Here is a 25,173-nt window from a genome sequence, read left to right on the forward strand (position 1 = left end):
CAAAATGTTAGGAAGTTGCACAGAGCGACCTCTGACTTTTGACATCTGTTGATATATATGATGTAGTTCACACATCTATTTTTTGTGGATGAGTGGGTGTAAATCTATGCATTCATTTGAGTTACGGTACCGTATGCAGTGATCTCAAGGTCAAAGTGTGTGACTGACCTGGTGAAGTTCTCTGGCCGCCTGGGAAAGGCGATGAATCATCTGTTTCTCTACACAGTGTCAGTAATAATCGAGACCTTTGATGGTAAAATTTCTGTTGGCCAGTCTATTGAGCTGCAATTACTGCCAATTACCTCTCAGGATGTAACACAAATCTCTGTCTCCTCTCTCTGTCTCCCCCTCTCTCCTGCACACACACACACACACACACACACACACACACACACACACACACACACATACACGCAAAACACAGGGGAAATCTACACTGGAAACGGCTGATGGCATGAAATCCCAGATTGTCCCACCAATAACAGGAAACAAATTAGACCCAATTTCCTACCACACCTGCTATTGAAAAAAAGTTGCCAAAATATCCTGCCTATCTTTTATATTGTTAGGAAACTGCTCCAAACACTGATTGGCCTCCTGTTTATTTTCAAGATTACTTCATGACATCTCTGCTGTATTAGAGCTTCCAGTGGAGATTGAGAGGAGAGGTGGGAGAGAAAGCACACGGTATGAGCCTTCTCTGTCTGAGCCACAAGGGCATTCTGATTGTCCTCGCTTGCAGACTGTAAACAGAGACATCATGATATGACATTTCTATCTAAAAAGCATGCTTTCCTGAAACTAGAATGTCAGTATGAACTCTGTCAAGGTTGGCGTCACATTTCACCTCAATTTAGTTGATTCAACAAGGGGTAAAATGCTTCATATTCAACCTACTGGCATAAAACACCTTTCATATTCAGTTCAATGACAAATTCCTACCGTTAATTACTACTTAAATGCAGCTTACTTACCTTTTTATTTGCAGAATAGAGTTTTTAGGCTCTTAAATCATAGAGTGCATCATTTGAAGTCATAGCAAACTGATCTAAGTTATATGAAGATATTGTTAAAAAAAAACAAATTAATAATGTGGCCTTAGCTAAAGCTTTACCTGCCTAATCTGCACTGTACTGACCTTCTCCACAGGAGTTTACACTGATCCGTAACCTCAGTGTCGCCCTGTTCACCTTCACCTCTCACCTACCGATTCTCTGGCTTTCTAGTCGAAACATGAACTTGGTGTGTGTGTGTGTGTGTGTGTGTGTGCGATATAATCACTCCTAAGGTTTCTAACTGGCTACTGTCTGGTCATGCCCTCATGTGAGCTTTTTTGTAGGTTTTTCAGGTGTGTCGCTCTGTGTTTGGTTAAAGATTAATTTCTCTGACATGTCACTTGGCTTAAGATCAGAAGCGGCTCGACTGACCTGAGAGACTGGACCTGATGCAGAGTGTTATAGTGAGGTTGAATGAGAGGGCATAACGCAGACATGCAGCATACTGTACGGGGATATGTGCAGGAAAGCACACATACACACACACACGCACACATGCACGCACAAAACCACACCCATGCACTTATTTTTATTGTTGTATGTCCGTTGTAACTCACTGTAACCTGTTTTCATTCCAATATGTGCACGGAAAATAACTTGAATGCAGACAGACACACACACATACACACAGAGAGACACACACATATAAACACACACACACACACACACACAGCTAGGTGGCGTGCGAAAAATGCTAAGTAAGTGAGACCTGCACTAGATGAAATATTGTGTCTGCTTCATTTGAGATCTGGGTCAACACCAGTGGAAATCTGCAGTGCATCGCTGGGCGATTTAACCCCAGAGACGGCTCTCTCTACCTTTACAATCCTTAAATGGAGAATTATCTTTGATCGTGATCTGGCTTTTAAGATGGCAACAGAAACGGCAACGAGCCAGACGACATTATGAGATTTCCTTTGACTCTGTAGGTGATGATCTGTCGACGTCTGTAGCGGATTAGGAAGTTGTTTGAAGGGAAGTTGTTTCCTTGTCAGACACTATGGTTAAATGAAATCCCTTCAGTTGGAGATGTTGCATTTGGGTGGTCTGTTTCTTATCAATTTGAGTAGAAATTTGAATTGCCGTCTGGTAGAAAGTTGCCGGTTTACTTAGGATTCTTATGATATTAGATAGTAGACAGCTTCATCTGCAAATGCTTCAGTTTCAGTGCAGTAAATTCATAGATAACACTAGGATTTCCCCTACCATTGAACAACTGGGGTGGGCCAGGGCCTGCCACCTCACCCAGAAGAACCTCATTAGTATTGGCTTCATCAGAGAGTTTTAGAGTCAGAAGGTGTAAATGCTGTTTTCAGAGGCCTTTCCACCCTAATTGTGTGGGGAATACTCTTCTGAATTTCAAGCATCCATGTATGTTTTTCCCCCCAAGATTTAATTTTTGGGATTTTTTAAAACAACACTCCTCTTTTCTGTTGGGGATTTCCTCTATGCCTGCTTTGCTCCATTTATTTCCCTCCTGACTACTGCATAAAATATTACCCTCACATCAGTGCAGGTGGCGGAAGCTCTTAATAGTGAGTCACCTGCCTGCATAAAGAAAGCAAACTTCCTCCATGACCTCATCTCAGTGATCCACCTCAGCAACGGTGTGTCATGCTGCAGCCCTGTATTCAGTAGCTCAGTCTGTAGCCCTTCTTTTGATATGTACACATACACATGTACACACACACACACAGAGCCGGGCTTATCGTGTTATTATGTTCAAGGATATGGGAGCCTAGGATTGTTTGGACTAGAGTCTTGAGATTCCTTGGCTTTGTCTCACTGCTACCCAGGAGGCATAGGGGTGGCACTGTACTCGCTGCATATTTCCTCTTATCACTGCGTACGTGATTGTGTGTGCGTTTGTGTCAAGGTCTTTGCTCAGTAATCGTACAGCCTGACTTTTCTCCATTCACTTACTGTACACATACAGTAGTTTCTTTACTGAAGACCTGGACACCTGCGAGCTCGTGAAGTAGAGGATTATAGCACAATATGGAAGTATGTGTAGAGAGGTTTGTTTTAGCCCTAGCAGTTGAATTGCAGTCTATTGTACACTGTGCTAAAGCATCCTCATACACTTGCATGTAAGAACTGTAAGAAGCATACAATAAAAGTGTTGATATTATACTGCAGCTATGTGCACTTTCATTCATTATCTTTGAAAGATGGAGGATTCATCCTTTAGTCTTTTGTCAGTCAAATATGTGAGTTGCACACTATTCCATCATTTGTTTGTAATATCAGTCATTTTGGAGTAAGTGTCACTTTTATTCACAAGGTGGAGATCTCAATCTTCATATACTGCCTTTAAAGTGTATATTAAATTAGCATTGCAAAGTACATGAATAACAGAAAAGAGAGTAAGCTAGTATGAGGTAATTCAAATTCCCACAGTGAATCGATGACAGTATGAGAAAGCCTCACCATGGTTGATCTCTGCAGCATGTGCTGTGAGGGAACTGGGCTTGAACTTTCACCAGTAGCTCCACTGGTTTCTGCTGCGGCTGCTGTGTCACATGTGGAGCCCCCCGGTCCATGTCCTCCATCTCCCTCTATAGTAGAGGTCAAAGGTCGCATGACCACAGAGCTGTGAATCAGAGCGCTGCTTTGTTCTCTCCCGCGGTTGTCATTGTCTGGCCTGAGTCACACACATGCATGCGCATTACCCACACACGCATGCAGACACACACTCAAAGAGGTGCCCGCTCACACGCATGCGCGCACAAAAACGGGCACGCACACGCACACGCACACGCACACGCACACGCACACGCACACACACACACACACACACTCTCTCTCTCCCCTTCACTCTCTCTCTCTCCCTCTCTCTCTCTCTCTCTCTCTCTCTCTCTCTCATTGCTGTCTAGTACAAAGGCTTAATAATAGCACAAGAGTTCCCTCAACCTTTTGTATGGAGTTTGAATGACTTCATATTATGGTCGACCTCCATGGCCTCTGTCCCATGTTTCAACTCAGTCGACGTCTCACATCCCCTGTATTTTAGGTTAAGATGTGAGATGATATGGAGATGGACCGTTAATTTAGCTGAACCAAATCCAAATTCATCTTCTTCTTGAAATGGAGTTGTTAAAGGGCAATACCACTGAATTTCAGCTTTTTTACAATCCTCGTGCCCTAGCACAGTATGGTGTGTGTTAGTAAACTATTAACTTTGTTTTGCTCATTTATCTGCTTAGTTCTTACACTATGGCAGTGTATAGACAGTCAACTTTTACAGCTACATGTTAGTGTCATTCTTTTGTAGTTGAAAAGAGTTACTCAATCATATACCCAAGTCAGAAAATACAGGGCACTTTCATACACTTTTTACACTTATTCTGTTAACATTATGGGCAAGTAAATTTGAATTATATAGAAGATCTTAAGTCTGGGATATTCGGGTCTTTAACTGCAGTGTGTGAGTTTCTCTTTTCTTCCCTGGACCTGGAAGACTATTATCTAGACAGTATATTGGGTGCAGTGCAATTTTGTACATGTTCCATATTAATTTAGGACTTTCTATCTCAGAGTAGAACTGAAGCTGTCATGTGATGGTCACTTTCAGGGGTTCAGGGGTTATGTGGGTGGGGTGGGGGTGGGGGTGGGGGGTGGGGGGGGTCGCATGGGGGCTCTGTGGCCAAGTTTACCCCGGAAAGCCAAAATGTCTCTCCTTCCATCCCTCCGCCTCTCGTCTCTCCCTCTTCCCTCATTCCTTCTCCAGTATCCCTTCTCTTCTTCTCCCCATTCTCCCGTCTTCCTCTCCTCTCTCTCCCTCTCTCACCTCTTCCTCCCTCCCTCTCTCCCTCTGCCCTCTTCTCTCCCTCTCTCCGTCCCGTCACTCTCTCTCAGTGTCCAGAAGAAAGGGGTGGTGCATTCCACCAGCCTAGAGACCATTCCCCTCTTTCAGCCAGTGGCTCACAGAGTGACAGAGGCATTAGAATAAGAATAGCTGTCCATTCACCCCAGTGCCCCGGTGACGAGGCAGGGGAGGGACGGAGGGAGCGCTGGAGGGACAGAGGGAGGGAGAAATGGAGGCAAAGAGGGAGGAGAGGAATGAACGGGGTCCCGCACACACTCTGTGTCCTGATTGGCCGGTGGCATTCCCTCTGTTTTTACATCGCCGCCGTCAGTTGTGCTTGCAAGTTTTTTTTTTTTACTCATACTGGCACGCATATACACCCTCATGGGCATGCACGCGTAAATATCCACATTGGGGACCGGGCCGGCGCACGTGCACACTCGAATACTGCCATACACACACACACACACACACACACACATACACACACACACACTGTGAAAGGAAACCTGCCTACAGAAACACAGAGGGAGAGATTCTGACCACGCAGTGCAGAGGAGAGTGAGGTGACCTGTGGCTGTGTGAGTACCGACTGAAGCTGGGATCAGCTATTGCTAGATACTGATAGATTAGATTAATGATGAACTTGGCTCTGCTACTGCATTTTAGCAGATTCATTAATCTTGATGCAATCACTTTGTTAATATCCTAAATGTTTCTTCTGCATTTTGTACTAAATGGGGTTATTGTTTGTTTACTTGTAGCATGTTGATTGGATTTAGGATTCTGCTGTATTATTGGCTGTTTGGTGGATTACAACGTCTTGTGGTGAGGATTTAGGATTAAAATGTGGCCTTGTTGTGCTGTCACCACCACTGTAGTCTGCAGCTAAACTATAAACTCACTTAACTGTTTAGCTGTTAAATTGTAACAGTAGTTTAGTAGGTTAACAGTGCTGCAGTTGGTAATTCGCTCTCCATGGGAAATGGCTTGCGGTATAACATAGAGAAATGTTACGGAAACTATTCTCAGCAAAAATACTGGTGATCATCACTGTAATAATTGAGATTGTTGATCAGATTTGCTCATCTGTCTTGCCTCAAAACGTTGCCTATGTGCAGAATGGCCTACAGATCTCACCTGCTAGTGAGTGTTGGGTAGGAAGGTGTTTGGACTGTAATGTCATCAGTGTTAAATTGTTTGCCAGTGGCTTCATCTGTGGAGCTCTTCAGTGGCAGATCTCTTCACTCGTTGAGTGTTGGAGAGTTTGCAGTGAGGGGCCCCTCTCCACCCTCCTGAAGAGGGTCACCCCCAGCCCCACCAGCTACCAGCTACTCGCTCTGTAATGAGAAAGAGGACAGCAGTATTCTTCAGTATACTCATAGCAGTGAAAGTCACTGGACTTTTGGACAATTCCATGTGCAGCTATTAATCGCATTTCAATAGTATTCTCAGTACTAGCCCACAGATCGTATTCGGGATAAGCTATTTTATACATTTTCATATATGCCGCTCATAAATGGCACTGTAGGCTGCATATGAATAAACAGCATATTCTCATGAAAATGAAGCTGAAGCCCCATTTGAGCTGGATTAGTTTTACTGGAGCAGGTCCTGTGACTGTGATTGACATCATTTTTAATTTTAATCCAGTATGAATCAGATATGTCAGTCATTTTTAGTCTTGAAAGTAAAGATTCTGCAGTATTTTTGTTGACATTGACAATTGACATCTCCGCAATGCAATAATGTGTTATGTTTGTGTCGGCAGGCAGATTGCCCAACCTGCCTGCGCATATAAGCAAGTGCAGATGAGACGTTTTACATCCGAGCTGTGAGCAGTAATTTGAGGGAAATCACAGAGATCTTTTATCTCGTCCGAATGGCCCTCTGGAATTACAGACCACAGAAACCAAGAGTAAACAGGATTAGGGGGTTTACATGCCTTAGTGCTGTGGCGAATATCGGCATATCCCAGGGATATGAGTTTATCCAGGCTATTCTAACTGGTGTATCTGAACACAAAAACCTGATTGTCCTGGATGGTATCAGAAAAATGATGTGCATGTAAACCCACTGAACTCATTGAGGGGCTCCTCTTTGCTGCTTCTCCCTCTGGCAGTGTGAGCGCAGCGCCACGTGGGCCTCTTATTGCCAAGCTGAGTGTGAAAAATGCTTTCCAACAGAGAACTACTTTACATCACTGGACTTACTTTGGATTAGAGACTCACTTTAAGCCTTTTAGAGATTCTCTGAGAGTGAAGACGTTTGATTTGTCATTTGTCAGACCGTGAAGCAGTTTCCCCCCGTGATATAAATGCCGTGTTGACTTGCTGTGGAGTGAAATTCATTGCAGCGCTTTTTAACATTCTGTGGGTCATTCTTTTCACTCACTTCCTTTTCTCTTCCTCTAGCCGCATTTATTTGTTTGAGAGGTCAGATTGGTTTAGTGTGCGACATGAATAATGCGTTCTCTTCTCACCCATCATTGTATGTGCCTACACGGTACACACACATACGCACACACACACACACACACACACTACGCACACACACATACACACAGTCCTGGCCCCATTCAGTGAGCAGAGCTCTATGTTTGTGGAGCCTGAGTACACAAGAGGCCTTTTCTTTCCTCTGTGTCACAACACAATCACACAGGACCCTCCGACCCCGGAGAAAACCCCTAAACTACTGCACTACAGTAGCAGCAGTTGATTATGGTGGCCTCTAAGATACAAGCGCATTGATTTGATTTAAAAAGTGGAGAAATTTTTTTTTTAATTTGAATGTGCTTTAGTGCATTAGTGTAAATACCGTAAGCAAACAAGGCCATTGGCGAGAAGATTGGCAGCCTCTACCAGCCTCTACACTGCATTTTACATTGTGTTTGCAGGAAATCTGCTGTATAGCTTTACGGCACAAAGGGAGATTGCTTTATGGCACGAAACAGAAAGAGGGTGCTGATCTTACAGTGCAAACTTCAGCTAAATCTTTCAGAGTTTCTTACAATGGCACATGGTGGAAGGAATGTAAGGCAGATGGAAAAATCACTTCCAACATGTGTATCGTCTTCAGTAAAGAAAAGAGAAAACCTTTGACTGAAGAAGCAAATATCCTCTTTGCAATAGGAAGCAACGGGGTTTATGGGAAATGCGGTCTTCATTTTGAGAAACACTGGCACTAATAAGAGGCTACCATGGTCTCATTTGTTTACAGTAACTATACCAAGGTAGCACAATGCTACAGGTAGTGCCTTTAATTATTCATGCCAGCTGTGAAGGAAATGTTTTCTACTTTTATTAATTTTTTGATTTGTTCTTCGTCACACTCACGATCATTTTTGTCTTGTGTGTTCCAGCCAGAGAGACAGCCTTGTGTCCGAGCGTCCAGGCATCCTGATGCCCATCATGGCTGTGTGTCTGAGCCTCCTCATGCTGGGTGAGTGGAAGCCTTAGAGCAGTTTCCTCTTCATATCTCTTTGATTAACATCAAGAAAGTTTCATGTTTGCACAGAGCACACAGTAAGTAATGTAAGCACTGGGGAAATGAGCTGGTGTTTTCTGCTGTTGTCGTACTTTGAAGTCATCTCTTTCCCCCATTCTTGCACTTATATCTCCAATATCTCCAGTTTCCCATCATGCTCTCTTTCTCTCTCTCTCTCTCTCTCTCTCTCTCTCTCTTTGTATGGTTGTAATTAGTAGTATTGTGTGTAAGCGTTTGAGCTTTCCACGCACAGAGGGGAAAGGTAAAGACCGACACAAAAGACACAAGGGAACTGTACACCTGGGAGTAGGCCGGACCACCCGTCCTGTTCTCTTTTCTTTTCTCCTCTATTCTCTCACCACCTCTCTATTCTGTTGTCCACTCGCTTTTAGTTTGTTCAACTGTTTCAGCAAAGATGCACAAGATAAATGATCACATGTCAAGCATGGCAAGGACAAGATGTTGCTGTTATTTTCAGAAAGTTAGTCTTGTAAGTGGAAGTGAGAGATTCAGAGACAGAGAACAAATTATGAAGGGATTATTATAGCACACTTTCATTAACATCAGTGTGGGAAAGAGGAAGACAGAGGGGCTCTGATGGCAGGCATGGGGTGTGAGAAATACATTGGAGGCTGTGTGCGTTGTGTGTGTATGTGTGTGTGTGTGTGTGTGTGTGTGTGTGTGTGTGTGTGTGTATGTGTATGAATATATATGCAAATTCTAGTTACATTTGTCTAAAGTGGCTGTAATCTTTATCAACTCTTCATCTTTATCTTCATCATCTTCTTTATCTCCATGCAACATTTTTCTAAACTCAGCATTGCAAGAGCTACTGTCTTATACTAGTGCATGTACAGTATATGCATAATATTAGGCAGGGCGAGGTATTCCCATGAGCATCTTGATACCAAGGTCAGCTTTTGTCTGCTGACTTACTCTCTGCTGAACTGCTAAAAACCTACAAGAGCAGCACTATTTCTGTTCATTTTATGTAACCAAATCACGAGTTGCATGCAGCCTGCTTTAAAACTACAGATTTTGCCAAACAATTCCTCCTTGTGGATGCAGCAGCAGTGCAGCAAGCATATAAAAAGTGGGACTTCTACATGCAGCTGTATAAGAATAGTACTTTAGGCTATAAGCATCACATTGTGCCAAAGTTCATGACTGAGACTGAGCTCATTATGCCGTGTCAGTGCTAGTGGCCCAGATGTTGCCTGTGGAGTCAGGCAGGTTATCAGTCTGTCATCACTGGCCTGTTGTTCAGCTGATGTGTTTAATATATGAGAACACACTCAATTATATCACACTGCTGGACTATAGACTTTGGCTGGAGATTCCCTGGGCGGGAAAGAACAACCTGTTGTTTTCCTCTGTGTGTGTGTGTGTGTGTGTGGGTGTGTGTGTGTGTGTGTGTGTGTGTGTGTGTGTGTGTGTGTGTGTAAAACACCGAAGCTTCGCCCTCTCCCTCTGAGCCTTCAACCCTGTCATATATGTTGTTTTTGTTGTATTTACAAGAGCCGTGGGCAAAGGACATCCTCAGTAATTCATACTGTATCTCTCTCTCCCTCTCTCTCTCTCTCTCTCGCTCCTCCCCAGCTCTCCGAGTCTTCCTATACGTTGTCATTAGGTCTAATCCATTATTATTTCATGCACCCTAATCACAGGATTGCACAGTAACCACATGTTTGTTCTGCATGGTGTTTACGTTAGGGAACAGAACGAATCAGGAAGTGAAGTTTCCAAGAGAGGATTTTACTCTCCTTCACTGACCCTAAAGGATAATAACAAGAGTGCGGGGTCAGTTACAGGAGCTGGTAGAGATTCAGTGTCTTGCTCGAGGACACTTCAGCAGGGTGGATGCTTGAACGTTGGTCCTGGGTTAAAGGACGCTCTCTCTAACTAACCAACCTCTTATAAGGTGATGTGACCAGAAGAGGAGCAGTTCTCTCCTCTTCTGTAACAACTACTGTCAAAGAGCAAGACACTGCTCAACTGCCCAACTGAATGTAGAAGAGGCAAGTTTGGCTCTAGTGTTACACATCATGCCCATGCCTTAAAATGCATTATTATAAGGCTAAAAATACATAAAACTATACTATTTCTTTCTCATCTATACTGTGCACCTACTATAAATGAATAGATATCTTTAGGAGTCTATTTTCTGTAGTTTTCGTTCCCTTTCTGTTGTGAGCTAGAACATTGAAGAGTCCAGGATCATTTTGAGATGTTTCAAGACAGACACTATTTTCATAGTTTTTTTTTTGCGAGTTGAGTCTTAAAATGATGTCATTGGGGTGAGGTAATAGTTTCCAATGCAAATCAACTTTTTTTCAAAGGTGTCCTTGAGTCAAGAGACATTATCATCATTATCATTATCATTATAAGTAGAGTGATTTGCTTTATTACAAGACGCTGCCACTTGCTTCAAGAAAATTCTTGTACAGATGAAATTTCATTGGATACAAATGAAATAATCTGGCACCGTTGGTAGATTTTTTTCACTTATTTTCAGGTGTATACGATTTTAAGACTCAGTAGATGAGATGACTTGCTAAAATCTTTGCATTGTGCCGCTGCTCTCCAGCAGCCTTGGACTGGTTCAGTGCCACTGGCGATAGTGCTGAACCTCTCTGTGATCATGTGAACACAGGCTTATTAGGTCAACTTGCAGGATTTGGAAACTTTTGAAGGTTGGGCTGAAAATCTGTCATTTAAATCCGTCAGAATCCGGGGTATTTGTGGAATGTGTGGTAAATGATGGGCTACTGACAGCAGCACTGTGCGAGGCAGAATGGGCCCTCGCAGGGTTAATTGGTGACTGAGGGGTATTTTTGAAAAAAAAAGGCCACACACAGACACACACCCACACCCACACACTCAGGCAGAGTGCACAGCCACTGTTTAGGGAGCTTTTGTTTAACTGGAAGGAGTCTTCCTCTGGTCATCCATCTGGGTTTGGGATTCAGGGATTCAGTTAGAGATTAATACTGAATCTTGTGGTTTCTCTTCTCTTCTCTTCTCTTCTCTTCTCTTCTCTTCTCTTCTCTTCTCTTCTCTTCTCTTCTCTAAAAAAAATAAACAGCTCATTAGCTGAGAGTTGAGGTCATAAATCAAGTCTTCCAGTTTTTTAATTCTGCTGAAATTTTACTTCAAGATCAGACCAACTGGACCTAAAATATTAGTTCATCATTTTTTAATTTCTGAACTCTCTGAGGTGGCCTTGATTTATCTTTCCAGAGACTATGACAGCCTCAAAATTTGACATTGTTAAAGTAAATCAAGGCGTGCTTTCTTTCAAAATATACTGTAAATACTAATACTATAATTATCAGCAGTTTATGAAAATCTGATGCCAGTATTCAGAATGCCTTCAGCAAGTACTTTGTCAAGGTCTTGAAGAAACTAATCTTGCATCACTAAGCGCTGAGGATGAGTCACAGGACTGTACAGTAGACTAACAGTAACATTGTGACTAACTGTTGCAGCGCACTGTGCCTTGTTGAACGCCCTCTCCCATCTGTGACCCCTGAACAGTAGTTTAAAGTAATAATCTGCAACATTTCCATATGAATAAATGTCAGTTTGCTACTCTCTATCGCAGATTGATATAACACAATCTTTGTCACTTCTTTGTTACTTGTCTGGAACACTGAACTGAACCATGCATGTCTGAATAAAGAATCCACGGAAGATTCTTGAACCTTTGCTTATTCATTTTGACTCACAAAGGGTGAAGTTTATTTTTCCCTTACACACAACAGAACACTGAACAGACAAAGAAGGGAGTTCTACCTCCAGAAACTCAAGGAAAAAGATGCTACAGTATTGACTGGCTGTACAGAATGTGTGTAAACAGGCCTTCGCTCCTCCATTCTCTGCTCATAGATCTACCATTTGTGTGTACATGTGTGTGTGAGAGAGAGAGGCAGGAGCAGAGGGTGTGTCTGGATCCGTCCATGTCCGACACCCTGACACCTGGAATGTTTTCTCTAATGAATAACATTTTCCTTCTCTGTCCCTGCATTCCTGTCATAGCATTGTATACAGGAGGGAGATCGGATGGCCGAGGGTGTGTTTACCTGTGACTCTTCCCTTTTGTGTGTCCGCTTTGTGTGTGTGTATGTGTGTGTGTGTGTGTGTGTGTTTCACGGCCACGTGCTTGACCAACGCTCTAATCACACATCGGTAAACCAGCTGGTGTCAACAACAGTCGCACAGCCTGCTTCAGCACAAGTCACACATCGGCGCTGTCTTCTTGACATTCAATAGTGTTGCCCAAGGCGAGGAGCTGCCTCTTTTCTTGTGTCTTGTAATGCAAGCTAGCTCTGTTTTCCCCTTTCTGGAATTGGACTCTTCAAATTTGGAACTAGACTCTTCTGATTTTCCCAGCTCTTTCCAGCCTGGTATGGCGATATAAGAGAGCAAATCCTCTGGTCACTTTCTTCCTGTGTTACACGATCGGAAAGGCTTGAGATGTTCTGCGTTATTGTTGTTTTAGTCATTTCTGAGGAAAAAAATGTGGAATGCAATAAGGTGAAGGCAGCAGCCCCTCAGGGAGGCAAAATAACCCCCACAAACACACTCCTACTGCAACACACACATGCTCACATGCATATATGGATGCACTGTAGATATAAATGCCTCTGTAAATGCAATCACAAAACAAATACTGAACATAATGGCATCTTTATGTGACTTCATGCACAACTGCACTAAATACACGACACATACACACGCGAACACACACATTCTGGCATTCTCCATGCTAGTCGGGACAGGTGAGGAGCAGGTAAAGGATACGTTTCCCACAAGCCTCGCAGGCTGGGGGGACGGACACCACCGTCACGTCTCAGATGTCGAAAGCATCTTTAGAAAAATGAGTTTCTTTCACATGAGGTTCTTTCACATGAGTGTGAGTAGGTGTGCATGTGCGTGTGTGTGTGTGTGTGCCTTGCTGATGGCCCTGCCTTGTAATTATCAAGACAAACACCAGTCGTTTCTATTTCAACACAGCCTGACAGATTGGAGAAAGCCTTTTGACAGAGAGACTTTGTGCATGGGTAACTTTACAGTAGCTACATGTGTGTGTGTGTGTGTGTGTGTGTGTGTGTGTGTGTGTGTGTCTTAGTGTGTGGTCCATTTCAAAAAATTGCCCCAGTCATTAAACCTGAGAGGGTTAATTATGACGATAAGGTGGTGCATGCCTAGAGAAATACAGTCATAAGTAACAGGAGAATGTCACACCAGATCTGGATTTCTATTGTTACTTAATTACAAAACATACAAATTAAATTAAAGTGGTAACTTTCTTTCTTTGGTACTTTGTTGTGGAATCTTTGCACTGCACTTCCCAGAGATCATGTGGTGTTGTGCTAAAACGTTTTTCTCCTAAAAACGTTTTTCTCCCCTGGCAATATCTTCTCCTCGATTTCATGCAGGGAAGAAAATAACAAAATCATTTCAATTTGTTGATTGTTTTCCTATCTCTGGTATTTCACATGGTAAAACAGCTTCAAAAACATTTAACAGCATTACAACGAATGAAAGTAACCTACCAAAAGTAAAAGACCGAGCTGCCTTGTAATGAACAGAGATCATGCTTAGGCTACTGTGGATGTTTTCGTGACTTAATTGCATTACAGTGCTATTATGGAGATTTCCATGCACGGATGGTAGGAGCAGCGATAGAAACGATAGAAAAGATCTTTGGTAATGAATTACAAAACCAGTGGAAATACAGCTACACATGGAAGGGACATGAGTGAATTTTCCATTGGCTGTTTCAATCCAAAGCCAAATACAGCTGTTGTGTGTGCACGGCCGTGATTGAATTTCCATGTATTTCATGGTGTCTCATCCAGGGGAGGTTATTTGACCAGGGTGTGAACCTATGTTGTAATGTCATACCTGTAATGTGAGGTCAGGTGAAACACAGATACAGTTCAGTTTCTGTGTTCTTGGAGGGGCTGTTTGAGTAGGGAGTGGGACCAATGTGTGTTTCCTTCCACTCTTAACAAAGGTGAAGGTGGGCAGATACAGTATACAGATACAGTCGTTTTTCTCACAACGTTTTCCTAAAATCTATTGTCAACAAAAGGGATTCATTCTTTTCTGTGCCCATCAAATCATGTGCAACATCTATGCATTAGTTCCTTTAGATTTAGTATTACAGTGTTGTCTTGTCGTTGATGTTTGATCAGGGTGTGTCTGATCTCAATCTACAGTCCATAGGTTAACCATCTCTCCCAGTTATTGTGTATGTGTGCACCTGCCGATATGCTTGAATGTGTGTCTTAACGCTTACTGTGTGTTCATGCAGTGGAGCAGCATTACAGGCAGAGTGTGCAGTAAACTTCCACTGGCAGGTTGATCAGTACAGAGAGACTCGCTAACCATCAGCCGGGCATTGTTAATGCCTCACAGGAATTCAGAAAATTTGCCTCTGTTAAATCTTTCACTTGAACGGGGGCCAAGTCAGTATAAGATCATTATTCTGTGTGTGTGTGTGTGTGTGTGTGTATCCGTGCGTCTACGTGTGTGTTACCCAGCAGTACAGCGCTGAAGGGCAGGCTTTAGAAGGGTTTGTTAGTCGGTCAGAGCTGGACTGATCTTGTGTCCCTTATTACAAAGTAGATTTTACATGAAAACATTTTGCGCAAATTGTGAACAAACCAAAACAAGGATAAGTTCTTCTGAGTTTTCAGGGGTTTTCAAGGGTTTCTTGTTTGTTTATTGCAGCGGTACGGTGGTACTGTAGCCTAAAGGTTAGAGAAGCAGGCTTGTGGCCAGAAGCTTGCTGGTTCAACTCCCTGGACCGTCTGTGAAGATCTGGGTGGGGAAAGTGAATGAGTCATGCTCTCTCCTCCCTCAACCATCCACATGCCCTTGAGCAAGACACCTCACCACCAGTTGCTCAAGTGGCCAACAGTGCAAGACTGTGGTTGTTCTGGGCAGCTCCCAGGTGTGAGTGTATGTAACTGTCTGAAGCAGGGCGTCTCTGAAAAAGAGCGTGCATGCTCAGTTGACTTTCCCTACATAAAAGGTTTAAATTTTAAATACCTCCCACATTAACCTATGTATCATATAACATTTTGAAACGGCATTACAGCAATTAAGTCTTCCTAACCGTGCAGATATTCACGTTGAATCATAGTAATCATATTGTAATATAATGTTAGAGTGCGCCTTTATAAATTCAGGTCTTATTAAAATGTCTGTGTGTTACATAAATCATTGTTATGGAGTCCTCTGGCATTGCGGAGCTGTCTGTTTAATGCAGATCTACAGCTTTGCTAACGGGATGCTTATGATTCCATCTCACACCTTCCATGTCTCTCCCATCATGCCTCGACATGCTGCTGCTCTGTTGTTGTGTTTTATAGATCTAAGGCCCTCAGACATCTCTGTCGCCATCTGCCATCCCCTAACTCTCTATCCACTGCCTCCTCCTTACGATCTTTTATGACACTGGGACCCCTTTGTGTGGCGGTCTCATCTTCGTTTGTGCACACTCTCTGTACATTCACCAATTTTTCTCACTCTCTGTTTCTCTTTCGTTTTGATGTCCCTCTCTAAGTTTCGCTTTAGGTCTGTCTGTCTCTCTCTCCCTCATTCTCTCTCTCTCTCTCTCTCTTTCTCTCTCTCTCTCTCTCTCTCATATCCCTGATGAGGCCTTCGTTATTCAGAGTCAGTGATGTGGAGAGAGTGTTTACATGGGTGAGGGACAGGGAGTGAGGGAACAGGGCCAAAAAACCATTAGGGACCACAGTTACTGCTAATGTGGTCCTGGCCTTTATATTTTCAGTCTTTTTGACAGCAAGCAGTGTATCCAGCTCTTTTTGAAAGTAATTGAGGTCCATTAAGGTGACTGCTTGCTGGGTAGTCAGAGAGAGGTTCAAAAGTGAGGTTATACCACAACATTGATTTGGCTGTGTATTGGTAATCCAGCATCATCAAGCATCTGTGTAGCCAGAAGTGTCAAGTGAGGTAGTTGGGTAACCAGAGATTCTGGGTTTACAGATGCAGCGTCCTGAGGGAAGAGGTAAAGGTGCCAAATACTAAATACTCACCTCACATCATCTCAAGACTCTCACAAGACTCATCGCTGTCAGCTGTCCTCTGTCAAACCTGTGGTTCACTTTAAAGTGCATAAATCAAAGGAGAGTGGGCACTCCCCTCCCTGTTTTCTAAACCCAGATCCCATGGAAAAAGTGTATTTCACCTATATTTCAGAATATGTGTAGAGATATTTTCTAAACTATGCAAAAAAACTGGCCAAAAATGTATTTGGCTAAAATATATTTCTACAGTAAATATACAAATACATCTTTGGCCAATTTTAAATGTCTTAAAATATAATTCTAAACATATTATGAAGTATATGTGAATGTATGGGATACATGTGTGGGATAGCACATATCTAATACTAGAGAGAATCAATCTTAGGCCAATAGGGGTACAGGATGCCAGAACTTTAGGTGTTAAACTACTGCCCTGCACTGCATCTGGGTTTAATACGTTTGCACCATAATTGATCTCATAAATATGCATTGATGTTATGGTTCAAATACTCTCCCTACATTACCTCATAGCAGGTCACTTCAGTATTGTAAAGCAGCTGACCCGTTTGACAAATGTGACTTATGTCTGTATTCTAAACTATTCTTCTAAAATATATTAATATGATCAGAATGAATCAAATTAACAGTGTCTATGAACAAATTTGTCTCTCCTCTCTCTCTCCCCTCCATCCCACCATGTCCAGCTCTCGGTGTGTTTGGACAGGAACTCCCATCAGGCCCTCACGGATGCACGGAGGGAAGCTGTTACCCAGCGACAGGAAACCTTCTGATTGGACGGGCTGTCAACCTGTCTGCCACCTCCACCTGTGGCCTGGACGGGCCGGAGCACTACTGTATTGTCAGCCATCTGCAGGTCAGAACACGTGTGCACACACACAGTCACACACACAGAGACAAGGTGAAATGTACATGAATCATTTGTGTGAAAGCACCAGAATTAGCACACAAGTACAGTTTGATGCTCTGAACATTTTCAGAATTGGAGCGATTGAAAAAAAAAGGCACCAATCAGCCGTGGCAGCCAGTTTACCAGAAAATAGGTTTTCCTCCATATCTGCTGAACCAACTATGATAGGACTGGGGGAAAAAAATTGGCTATACTCATATTTCACAGACTGTTCAGATCTGTTCTGAATAATTTGGCCTATTTGCCTATTTTGCCTGGAAATAACATTCTCCTTGTCCTTCTGTATATGGAATCTAAACTTAAATACAGCAGCTTTGTACACACTTTCTTCTTTCTCTGTGCTCTACAGCTCTCTTTCGTTCCCTTTATACCTCCTAACTCCTAAGGTTGGGTTATTTTGCCAACAGTATTTTTTCATCGACATTGATTTTACCCCAGTTGCCAGTTTCTATCCCTGCTACAAGTAATGCCGCCTATTTCCACCGCTTGTGTTCAACATGCTCAGCTTTCCTCTCCCTCCTCCTTATTCCATCTCTCACCGCCCGCCCCACCCTTCACCATGCATGGCATCCTGTAGTTAGGGAGGAAAAAAAAAAAAAGGAAAAAAGGCATGGTTTGTTTGTTCTCTCTCTCTTTCATGCATTCATCCATCTTCAGCCCTCTATCTCCACTCTTCCATCTTCATTTGTGCGTCTGTCTGTTTGTTTGTAGCATAGTTTCCATGAGCAAGGCCCCCCAACCCTTTCAGTGCCAGGCCCCAGGTGTACACACACAGGCCGACCCATACCTTCCTCTCTCTCGCTCTCTCTCTCTCTCTCTCTGTCTCTCTCTCTCTTTCCCTCTCCCTCTCTGTTTTTCTCTCACTCTCAAATGCTACCTCTTTCTACCTTGCAGTCCCTCCCTTTTACCCTTCCCTCTCTGACAAGCCTCTTTCTCTCTTCCTTTCATCATTTCCCACTGTGCTGCCTTTCTTCCTTTCCAACCTATCTCTCTCACTTGGGCTGGTGACACACTACACGACGTTTAGGCCAATAATAGACACAATTTTGCCAACAGACCCAAGTCCACGCTAGTTTGAGACAGTTGCAATGGACAATCAATGATCCTTTAGTGTATGAGAGTTCAGGACTTTCATCTCTTGCCTGCCGATCCAGTCGAGACCATAGTGATTATTTCAAACATCTTTGATTATTATGACTGAAATTGACGTTCTGGAACGATGCTGGATGAAAAAACAAAAGCCAGTTGTAAAGTGAATGATGTCCCAGCCTTACATGTTGTTACAGCCCCTCCTTTTCTGCACCTCTCCTCTTTACCTCTGTTTCTCCTCTCTCTCTATCTGCCCGTACCCAGACTCTTGACATGTACACCGTCCTGTTGACACCTGGCCTGCTTGCACGCATGCAGTACATTCATTCCTGTGCATCTACATGTATGTCTGTGCCTGCACTTCCATGCCTTAAGGCAGGGGAACCAGACAGCCCAAGCCTCCAGGTGAACATGACTGACACCTGGTGATTGGTGACAGCCTCTCTACCGCTGTAAGGGGCGGGAGACGGTGACAACCTGTCGTATCGTAGATCCAGGTGTGAACCATCGCCTGTCTGTCAGAGTCACTCAGCAGCTACTTTCATGGCCCACACCAAACACAACTCTCTCTGCCACCATCAATCTTTAAACGTCCCGTGTTTCATCAATCATTAGTGTTTGACTTTGGTTCCCGTTAGGTTGTTTTCTACGTTTTTTCCTTGCGAGATCGGGTTGCATGTTGCCATTTTTACCTCGTGTCCCAGGAGCAGCGATGCGTTCAGGGGCCTACTGTCAAGAAGACACTTGTTTTGAGGATCTCTAAAAGGGGCCCTGGCTTGGCCCTGAGACCCACCTGATGGAGTGGAACTAAAACTGTAACTCTAGACGAGCTCCCGTGGCGAGAGGGAGGAGAGGAGAAAAGGGGAGAAGGAGGCAAGGATGATAGGGGAGACACAGGAGAAAGACAGAGAGAATGGGGTGGAGGGGGATTGAAGGACAGGGGAAGAAGAGGAGAACAAGCAATGGATGGAGGGAAAAGGAGAGGAAAGGTAACAGGCAGGGGAAAAGTGGGGGAAGTATCAGTTGGCGAGGTGGAAATGAGGGAGGAAGGGGGGGCTGAATGAGGGAGGTAGTGGGGCGTGCCTCTCGTGAAGCCACCATCGTAGTGTGACAAAGAAGTGTTTTCGAATCAACATTAGTCTTACATCAGTGCATTGTTGCAGCAGAAAGCCTTATAGTTGGGCCGACCAGGCTTGACTAATGGGAGATAAATAAGAGCTCAGAGGAGGGAGGGTCTTAAAGCCACCAGCCGCAATCCAACACTAGTTCCAGCGCCATGTGAGGTTTTACAGTAGCAGTTCCGTTTATAACAGATGAAAATGTGACTATTTGAACTTTTTTTATTTGTTGTATGAACAGCAGGAGCTTTGAATCATAACAGAAGTTAAATGTTCTTTGGTTAAGTAATTGAGAAGCAGAAGATATTTTTTGTTCCACTTCTTTGGCAATAACTGAAGTCTTGCTAATCACTATTCACACTGTTGAGACTTCCACAAACAAAAGCCTTGGATCTAAATTGCTGTAGACATTATAAAGCAACAGAGAAACTTTGCGGGTGTTTTGCTACTGAACTTACAGACTGGCTCTTTAATGATGGCACAAGCTGTTGAGATGGATGGGCTACTGTGCATAAAGGAATGGCCTTTTAAGTAGCCGGGGTCTGAGATGAGGGTGTGAGCAGATTTATGCTGGGATTAGGGAGGGTAGGTGAAAAAGGCAAGCATGCATGCAGAAACACACACATTTATATTTAAACACACACACGCACGTACACACATCACTTCCAGCACACTTTAGGCATTCCTTTTTATTTCCCAGCCCAGTCTCTTTAACAGCCATGTTGTTGTTAGCAGCTTAATCTCCCCTGACAACAACCTAGTTAAGAAACACTGCCCTGGAATCCACTGTTTCTCCGTGCCAACCTCCACTCATCCCCCCATTTACCCCTCTTTCCCCTCCCTGATCCCCTCTTCTTGGCCCCTTTCTACCCTCTCTCACCATCTCCCTCGCTCTCTGCTGGCCCGTTCGCTCGCTTCACCCCCCTCCCACTGCCTCTTACCCATGCCCCAATTTCATTCTCCCTCACCCCTGCTGTGCCCATTTTCTTACCCATTGAGTCCCCGCTCCACTGCACACCATCTCTCCTCACCTGCACCTTTCATTTTGACACCCTTCCCTTTCTGTAACCCCCTTTTCTAAATTTCCTGACCCTCTCCATACCCCTTCATTCAGTTCTTGGTCTTAGCCTTCTCCACACTCTTGTGTCTTTCCCATGCCCTCCCTCCAAAAGCCTTCCCCGCCTCTTCCGTTGCCTGCCTTCTACTCCATCCCCCTTTTCTTTCCATTAAAGCAATAATTGAAGATGAAGTTATCGTGACAAAACTACTGCCCACCCCTTCCTCCCTCTCCCACTTACCTTCTCCCTCTATTTTATTCTCCCCCCTTGCTCTTGCTCCCTCCCTCCTTCCCTGCTTAATCTTTGTGACCCAGTAGAGACACAGTCCAGTCCCCTCTGGCTTTAGTCTGGGCTTGGCACACAAGGGCGCAACCTACTTTTGGATGTTTCCAGGGGCAACCAAACTCTCTGGTAGTCATTTCACCCTGTCAGATGAAAGCCCTAATCTGAGGGAACAGCTCTATCATACAGACTCATCTGATATGTACAAGATTGGATCAGTTTCTGGTATTTTACATGTATTAATTTATTTTTCTCTCTGAAGAACTTGAAAATGTCCTGAACTAGTATATTCAAAATATTATTAATAATTTTGAGATCATTACATTTATGAGATTTGTGGTATAATCTATAAGTAACTGTGTATTTTCCCCCTCTGCAGGAGTCAGACAAGTGTTTCCAGTGTAACTCCCAGCATCGTTACGACCCGTACCGCCACAGAAACAGCCACCGGGTCGAAAACGTGATCTACCTCAAGGACAGCAATGGAGACTTCACCTGGTGGCAGTCCGTCAATGGTGTGTGTGTGTATGTGTGTGTGTGTGTGTGTGTGTGTCAGTGTTTACTGTATGTAAGAACTGTGTGTATGAACATGATCCGTTTGCTCATTGTGCTTATTGCAGCTTGCATTTCACGTGTGTGTGTGTGTGTGTGTGTATGTGTGTGTGTGTGTGTGTGTGGGGGGGTATGTGTGTGTATTGTCTGTGCTCCTTGTCATGTCTTTGATGATGTCATGATGGTGTTATTTGAGAGTGTAACCCTTATGAAAAGTATTCCTATAATAAATCTTAGAAAGATACCATACATATCACAAAACTATAATTATATACATGAAACTATAGTCCCTATAGAAATACTATAGGCATACTATAGTGATATCGGAGGAGATTAAGAATACCATAGAGTAAGGTCACTATAAACTCACTATTGAGTGCCACAGACACTGAAAGTCTCTCTAAGACTATTATAGACTAGAAATATTACAGGAATACTGCTGGGTTTTTTCATGAGGGGAGAGAGAGAGAAAGGACAGAAAGAAGGAGAGCAAAAGAAAGAGACAAATACCAAGAAGCACAGTGAGTGGGGGAAGGAGACAGGCTGTGTTGTTGTTGTGACAGAGCTTGACTGTTATTTCCTCCACAGGACAGGAGAGCGTCAGCATCCGACTGAACCTGGAGGCCGAATTCCACTTTACACATCTCATCATGAAGTTCAAGGTCTGTGTGTGTGTGTGTGTGTACGTACACTTCTGCACGTATGTGTGTGCGTTTGTGAATGAGTTTGAACGTGCGAGTGTATGTGCTTATGCATGTCTGTATGCATACTTGTGTGTGTGTTGCCTTATCCCACCTCAGAATTTCATCTACTGCATTCCAGCACACATAAATCCAGCATCCTACTGTTAGTGAAGCAAACATGGAATAAAAGTCCTCATAAATCACAAATCTCACAGATTTTTTCCTCTTATTGTCTATAACATATTGATTGATGTGACACCTGTATTTATATACAGTATCCCACCGTGTTCCAGAGGTTCTTTTTTTCAAGAGTGCTAGAATGTTAAAAAAGAAAATACACCAACATACTAGTATCAGGAAAGAATATATAAAAAGAAGGGATAGCAAGAAAAATAGTCATATTAACTAAGTTATTTTTCACTGATGGGGTTAGAAGTTGGAGGCCCATCCATGCTAAACATTCACCAAATGGCTCATGTTAAGCATCATGCATGATGTATGGATTATTTAATAAAGGAAGACTAAAGAAGCAGGAACAAAGCAGATGGATTTACGAAGACTGCTCTCTCTCTCTCTCTCTCTCTCTCTCTCTCTCCCAGACGTTCCGACCTGCGGCCATGCTGATCGAGCGTTCGGCTGATTTCGGCCGCACGTGGCGCCCGTACCGCTACTTCGCCTACAACTGCACCAAGACGTTTCCCAGCATCCCCTCCAACGGCCTGCACCACATCAACGACGTCACCTGCGAGGAGCGCTACTCCGACATCGAGCCTTCCACTGAGGGAGAGGTAAGTAGTGCAATCAGTGCAGTCATTACAAAGTGCAAATAATATAATTTCAATGGAGAGCTTGTGAAATTGTGATGGACAAGCCGTCTCATTTGTGATTACTACAGTAGAATAAATGTTTTGCCCCACGATACGTATTTTCGCATTTTTGTATTGCGATATATTGAATTTCAATATATCGTCCCATCCCTATAGTAATACTAGTAGTAGCAGTAGTAGTAGAGACAGGTAGCTTGGGCAGATAGAACAGAGCTTCTTGTTTTTCCTTGTTTGCCTGAGACAGCAGAGTTGAGGTGGAGTTCAGGGTTCTTTAACATAATTTGAATAATAAGATCATTGTGATTGGGAGGGAGAGGCGAGGTCACCATGAAACACAGAAGGTGATAATACAAATAATGATGGAAAATTGCAGAATTTATCGAGGCAGAAGGCAATTTGAGGGGTGATGAGGGGCGGCTTGGCTTTGCTTTGTTCATACTAACTTCTGCAGGCATTCGCTTTGTTGACTGAAGCTTTTAGGGAGATGTGTGTAGAAACAACACTTTACCAGATCTCAGTCCTCCGTTGTACATTTGTGCAAATCTCCCACTGATGCAGGGAGATTATGGGATTTCTCTCACTGACATGTGTTTGTTATCATAGATTTTACATTATTTTACCCTGGATTGCACCTGTGTTGGTCATTATCTGTTGTTTTAGCTGGATTCCATACCTTTTAGTTGTATTTCTCATCATAGAATCAGTTTTTAGAATTTCTTTGTCATTTGTTCTATGTCATTCTTGCTGAAATATTCTCTGTTTTCAATTCCAGGTGATTTATAAAGTTTTGGATCCTGCCATTCATGTGAAAGACCCATACGGCTTGGACATTCAAGGTCGGTGAAATAGTGTTTGGCGGTGATTTTTCTAACTTTTTCTCTGATTTTGTGGGCTATTGTGTAGTAGGATAATCTCATCTAGCAGAAGTTTGACTCTGCGAATACAGACCATTTCAAGAACTTGTGAGGTCAATACTAACACGCATAGTTTATAGTCTTATACAAAATTAATTTTGACAATTTCTCCAGAATAAGTTCGGCACTTGTTTTATTCTTCCCATCACCCCAGACTTTATGCAACAGAATTACGGTGATATGTGAATTTGAATACTCTGTTGAATGCATTGAAAGTAATTTTGTACTGAATTAAAGATAGAACCTCAGGATTTTATCCACTTATTATCCACGTTATTTCCATATCAATTTGGTTAGTAAGCAGTGTTGGGACTAAATCCCAGCTGTTAAACTACTGTATATCTAGCCCATACTTCATTTTCATCAGAATCAATCATCATCCTCAGATGAGAAATAGCAGAAAAGAACCGCTCCTCTAAAATCCATTATTTCTTATAACAACAAAAGGACAATTTTGCACCAGCCAGGACAGAAAAATACTAAACATAGGCTTCATTAGCACCCCAAAGCAAAGTAAAAAAACATATTCTAAGCATTTCTGTTTCTCCTCTGCAGAACTTTTGCGCATCACCAACCTGCGCATCAACTTCACCAAGCTTCACACTCTGGGCGACGACCTGCTGGACCGGCGCTCCGACGTCCTGCAGAAGTATTACTACTCCATTTACGAGCTGGTGGTGCGAGGGAGCTGCTTCTGCTACGGACACGCCTCGGAGTGCGCCCCGGTGCCGGGGGTGGACACCCGCGAGAACGGCACGGTGAGCCCACTTGGACCATAGTGAACTGAATGTAGTGTAGTGAATGTGAAATGTGAAACTAAAAACCGTATTTCACAATGCCAAAAATGAACCGCTGCATTTGTTTTGCTGTGCTGTGATTGGCCAGATCCACGGTCGCTGCGTGTGCAAACACAACACAGAAGGTCTGAACTGCGAACACTGCCGAGATTTCCACAATGACCTGCCATGGAGACCGGCCGAGGCAGACAACCCACACACCTGCAGAGGTAGGAACACACACACACACACACACACACATACACACACCAACACCTCACAGAAGTTTGGGAAATAAACTCTGAAACACAGATTGTGTACAGACATGAATTATGTGAAGATTATATTCCTCCACTACTTTTCCATCGCGCTATTTCAATGTCAAACTATTGCCTGTTTCTAGTCATGTTGCTTCCATGTAATCGTGTTGGGAAACCATATTTCTCTTATTTTTCATGCACCACACATGCATTACCCACCTTCTTATTTACCTCTATATCCCTTTAAATAATTGATAAATAAATAATTGCTCTG

General features: G+C 43.3%; 1 protein-coding gene across 3 annotated transcripts in view; it reads left to right on the forward strand.

The window, feature by feature from the left end:
• The first annotated feature begins 623 nt into the window (after nt 1–623).
• lamb2l (laminin, beta 2-like) overlaps nt 624–25,173 on the forward strand; it is a 44,166-nt gene continuing 19,616 nt past the window's right edge. The window contains exons 1-9 of one of the 3 annotated variants that reach the window (XM_078288276.1): nt 624–687; nt 8,225–8,304; nt 17,117–17,286; nt 21,267–21,402; nt 22,028–22,101; nt 22,722–22,910; nt 23,722–23,785; nt 24,419–24,621; nt 24,749–24,869. In XM_078288276.1, the coding sequence (XP_078144402.1) occupies nt 8,265–8,304; nt 17,117–17,286; nt 21,267–21,402; nt 22,028–22,101; nt 22,722–22,910; nt 23,722–23,785; nt 24,419–24,621; nt 24,749–24,869 (997 nt within the window). In that variant the 5' untranslated portion in view covers nt 624–687; nt 8,225–8,264. Of the gene's footprint in view, nt 688–5,326; nt 5,445–8,224; nt 8,305–17,116; nt 17,287–21,266; nt 21,403–22,027; nt 22,102–22,721; nt 22,911–23,721; nt 23,786–24,418; nt 24,622–24,748; nt 24,870–25,173 lie in introns of those variants that run through there. The other 2 variants (XM_078288277.1, XM_071927531.2) reach the window with 2 other exon arrangements.

Source organism: Centroberyx gerrardi, chromosome 14, assembly GCF_048128805.1.
Source record: "Centroberyx gerrardi isolate f3 chromosome 14, fCenGer3.hap1.cur.20231027, whole genome shotgun sequence".
Taxonomy (NCBI): Eukaryota; Metazoa; Chordata; class Actinopteri; order Beryciformes; family Berycidae; genus Centroberyx; species Centroberyx gerrardi.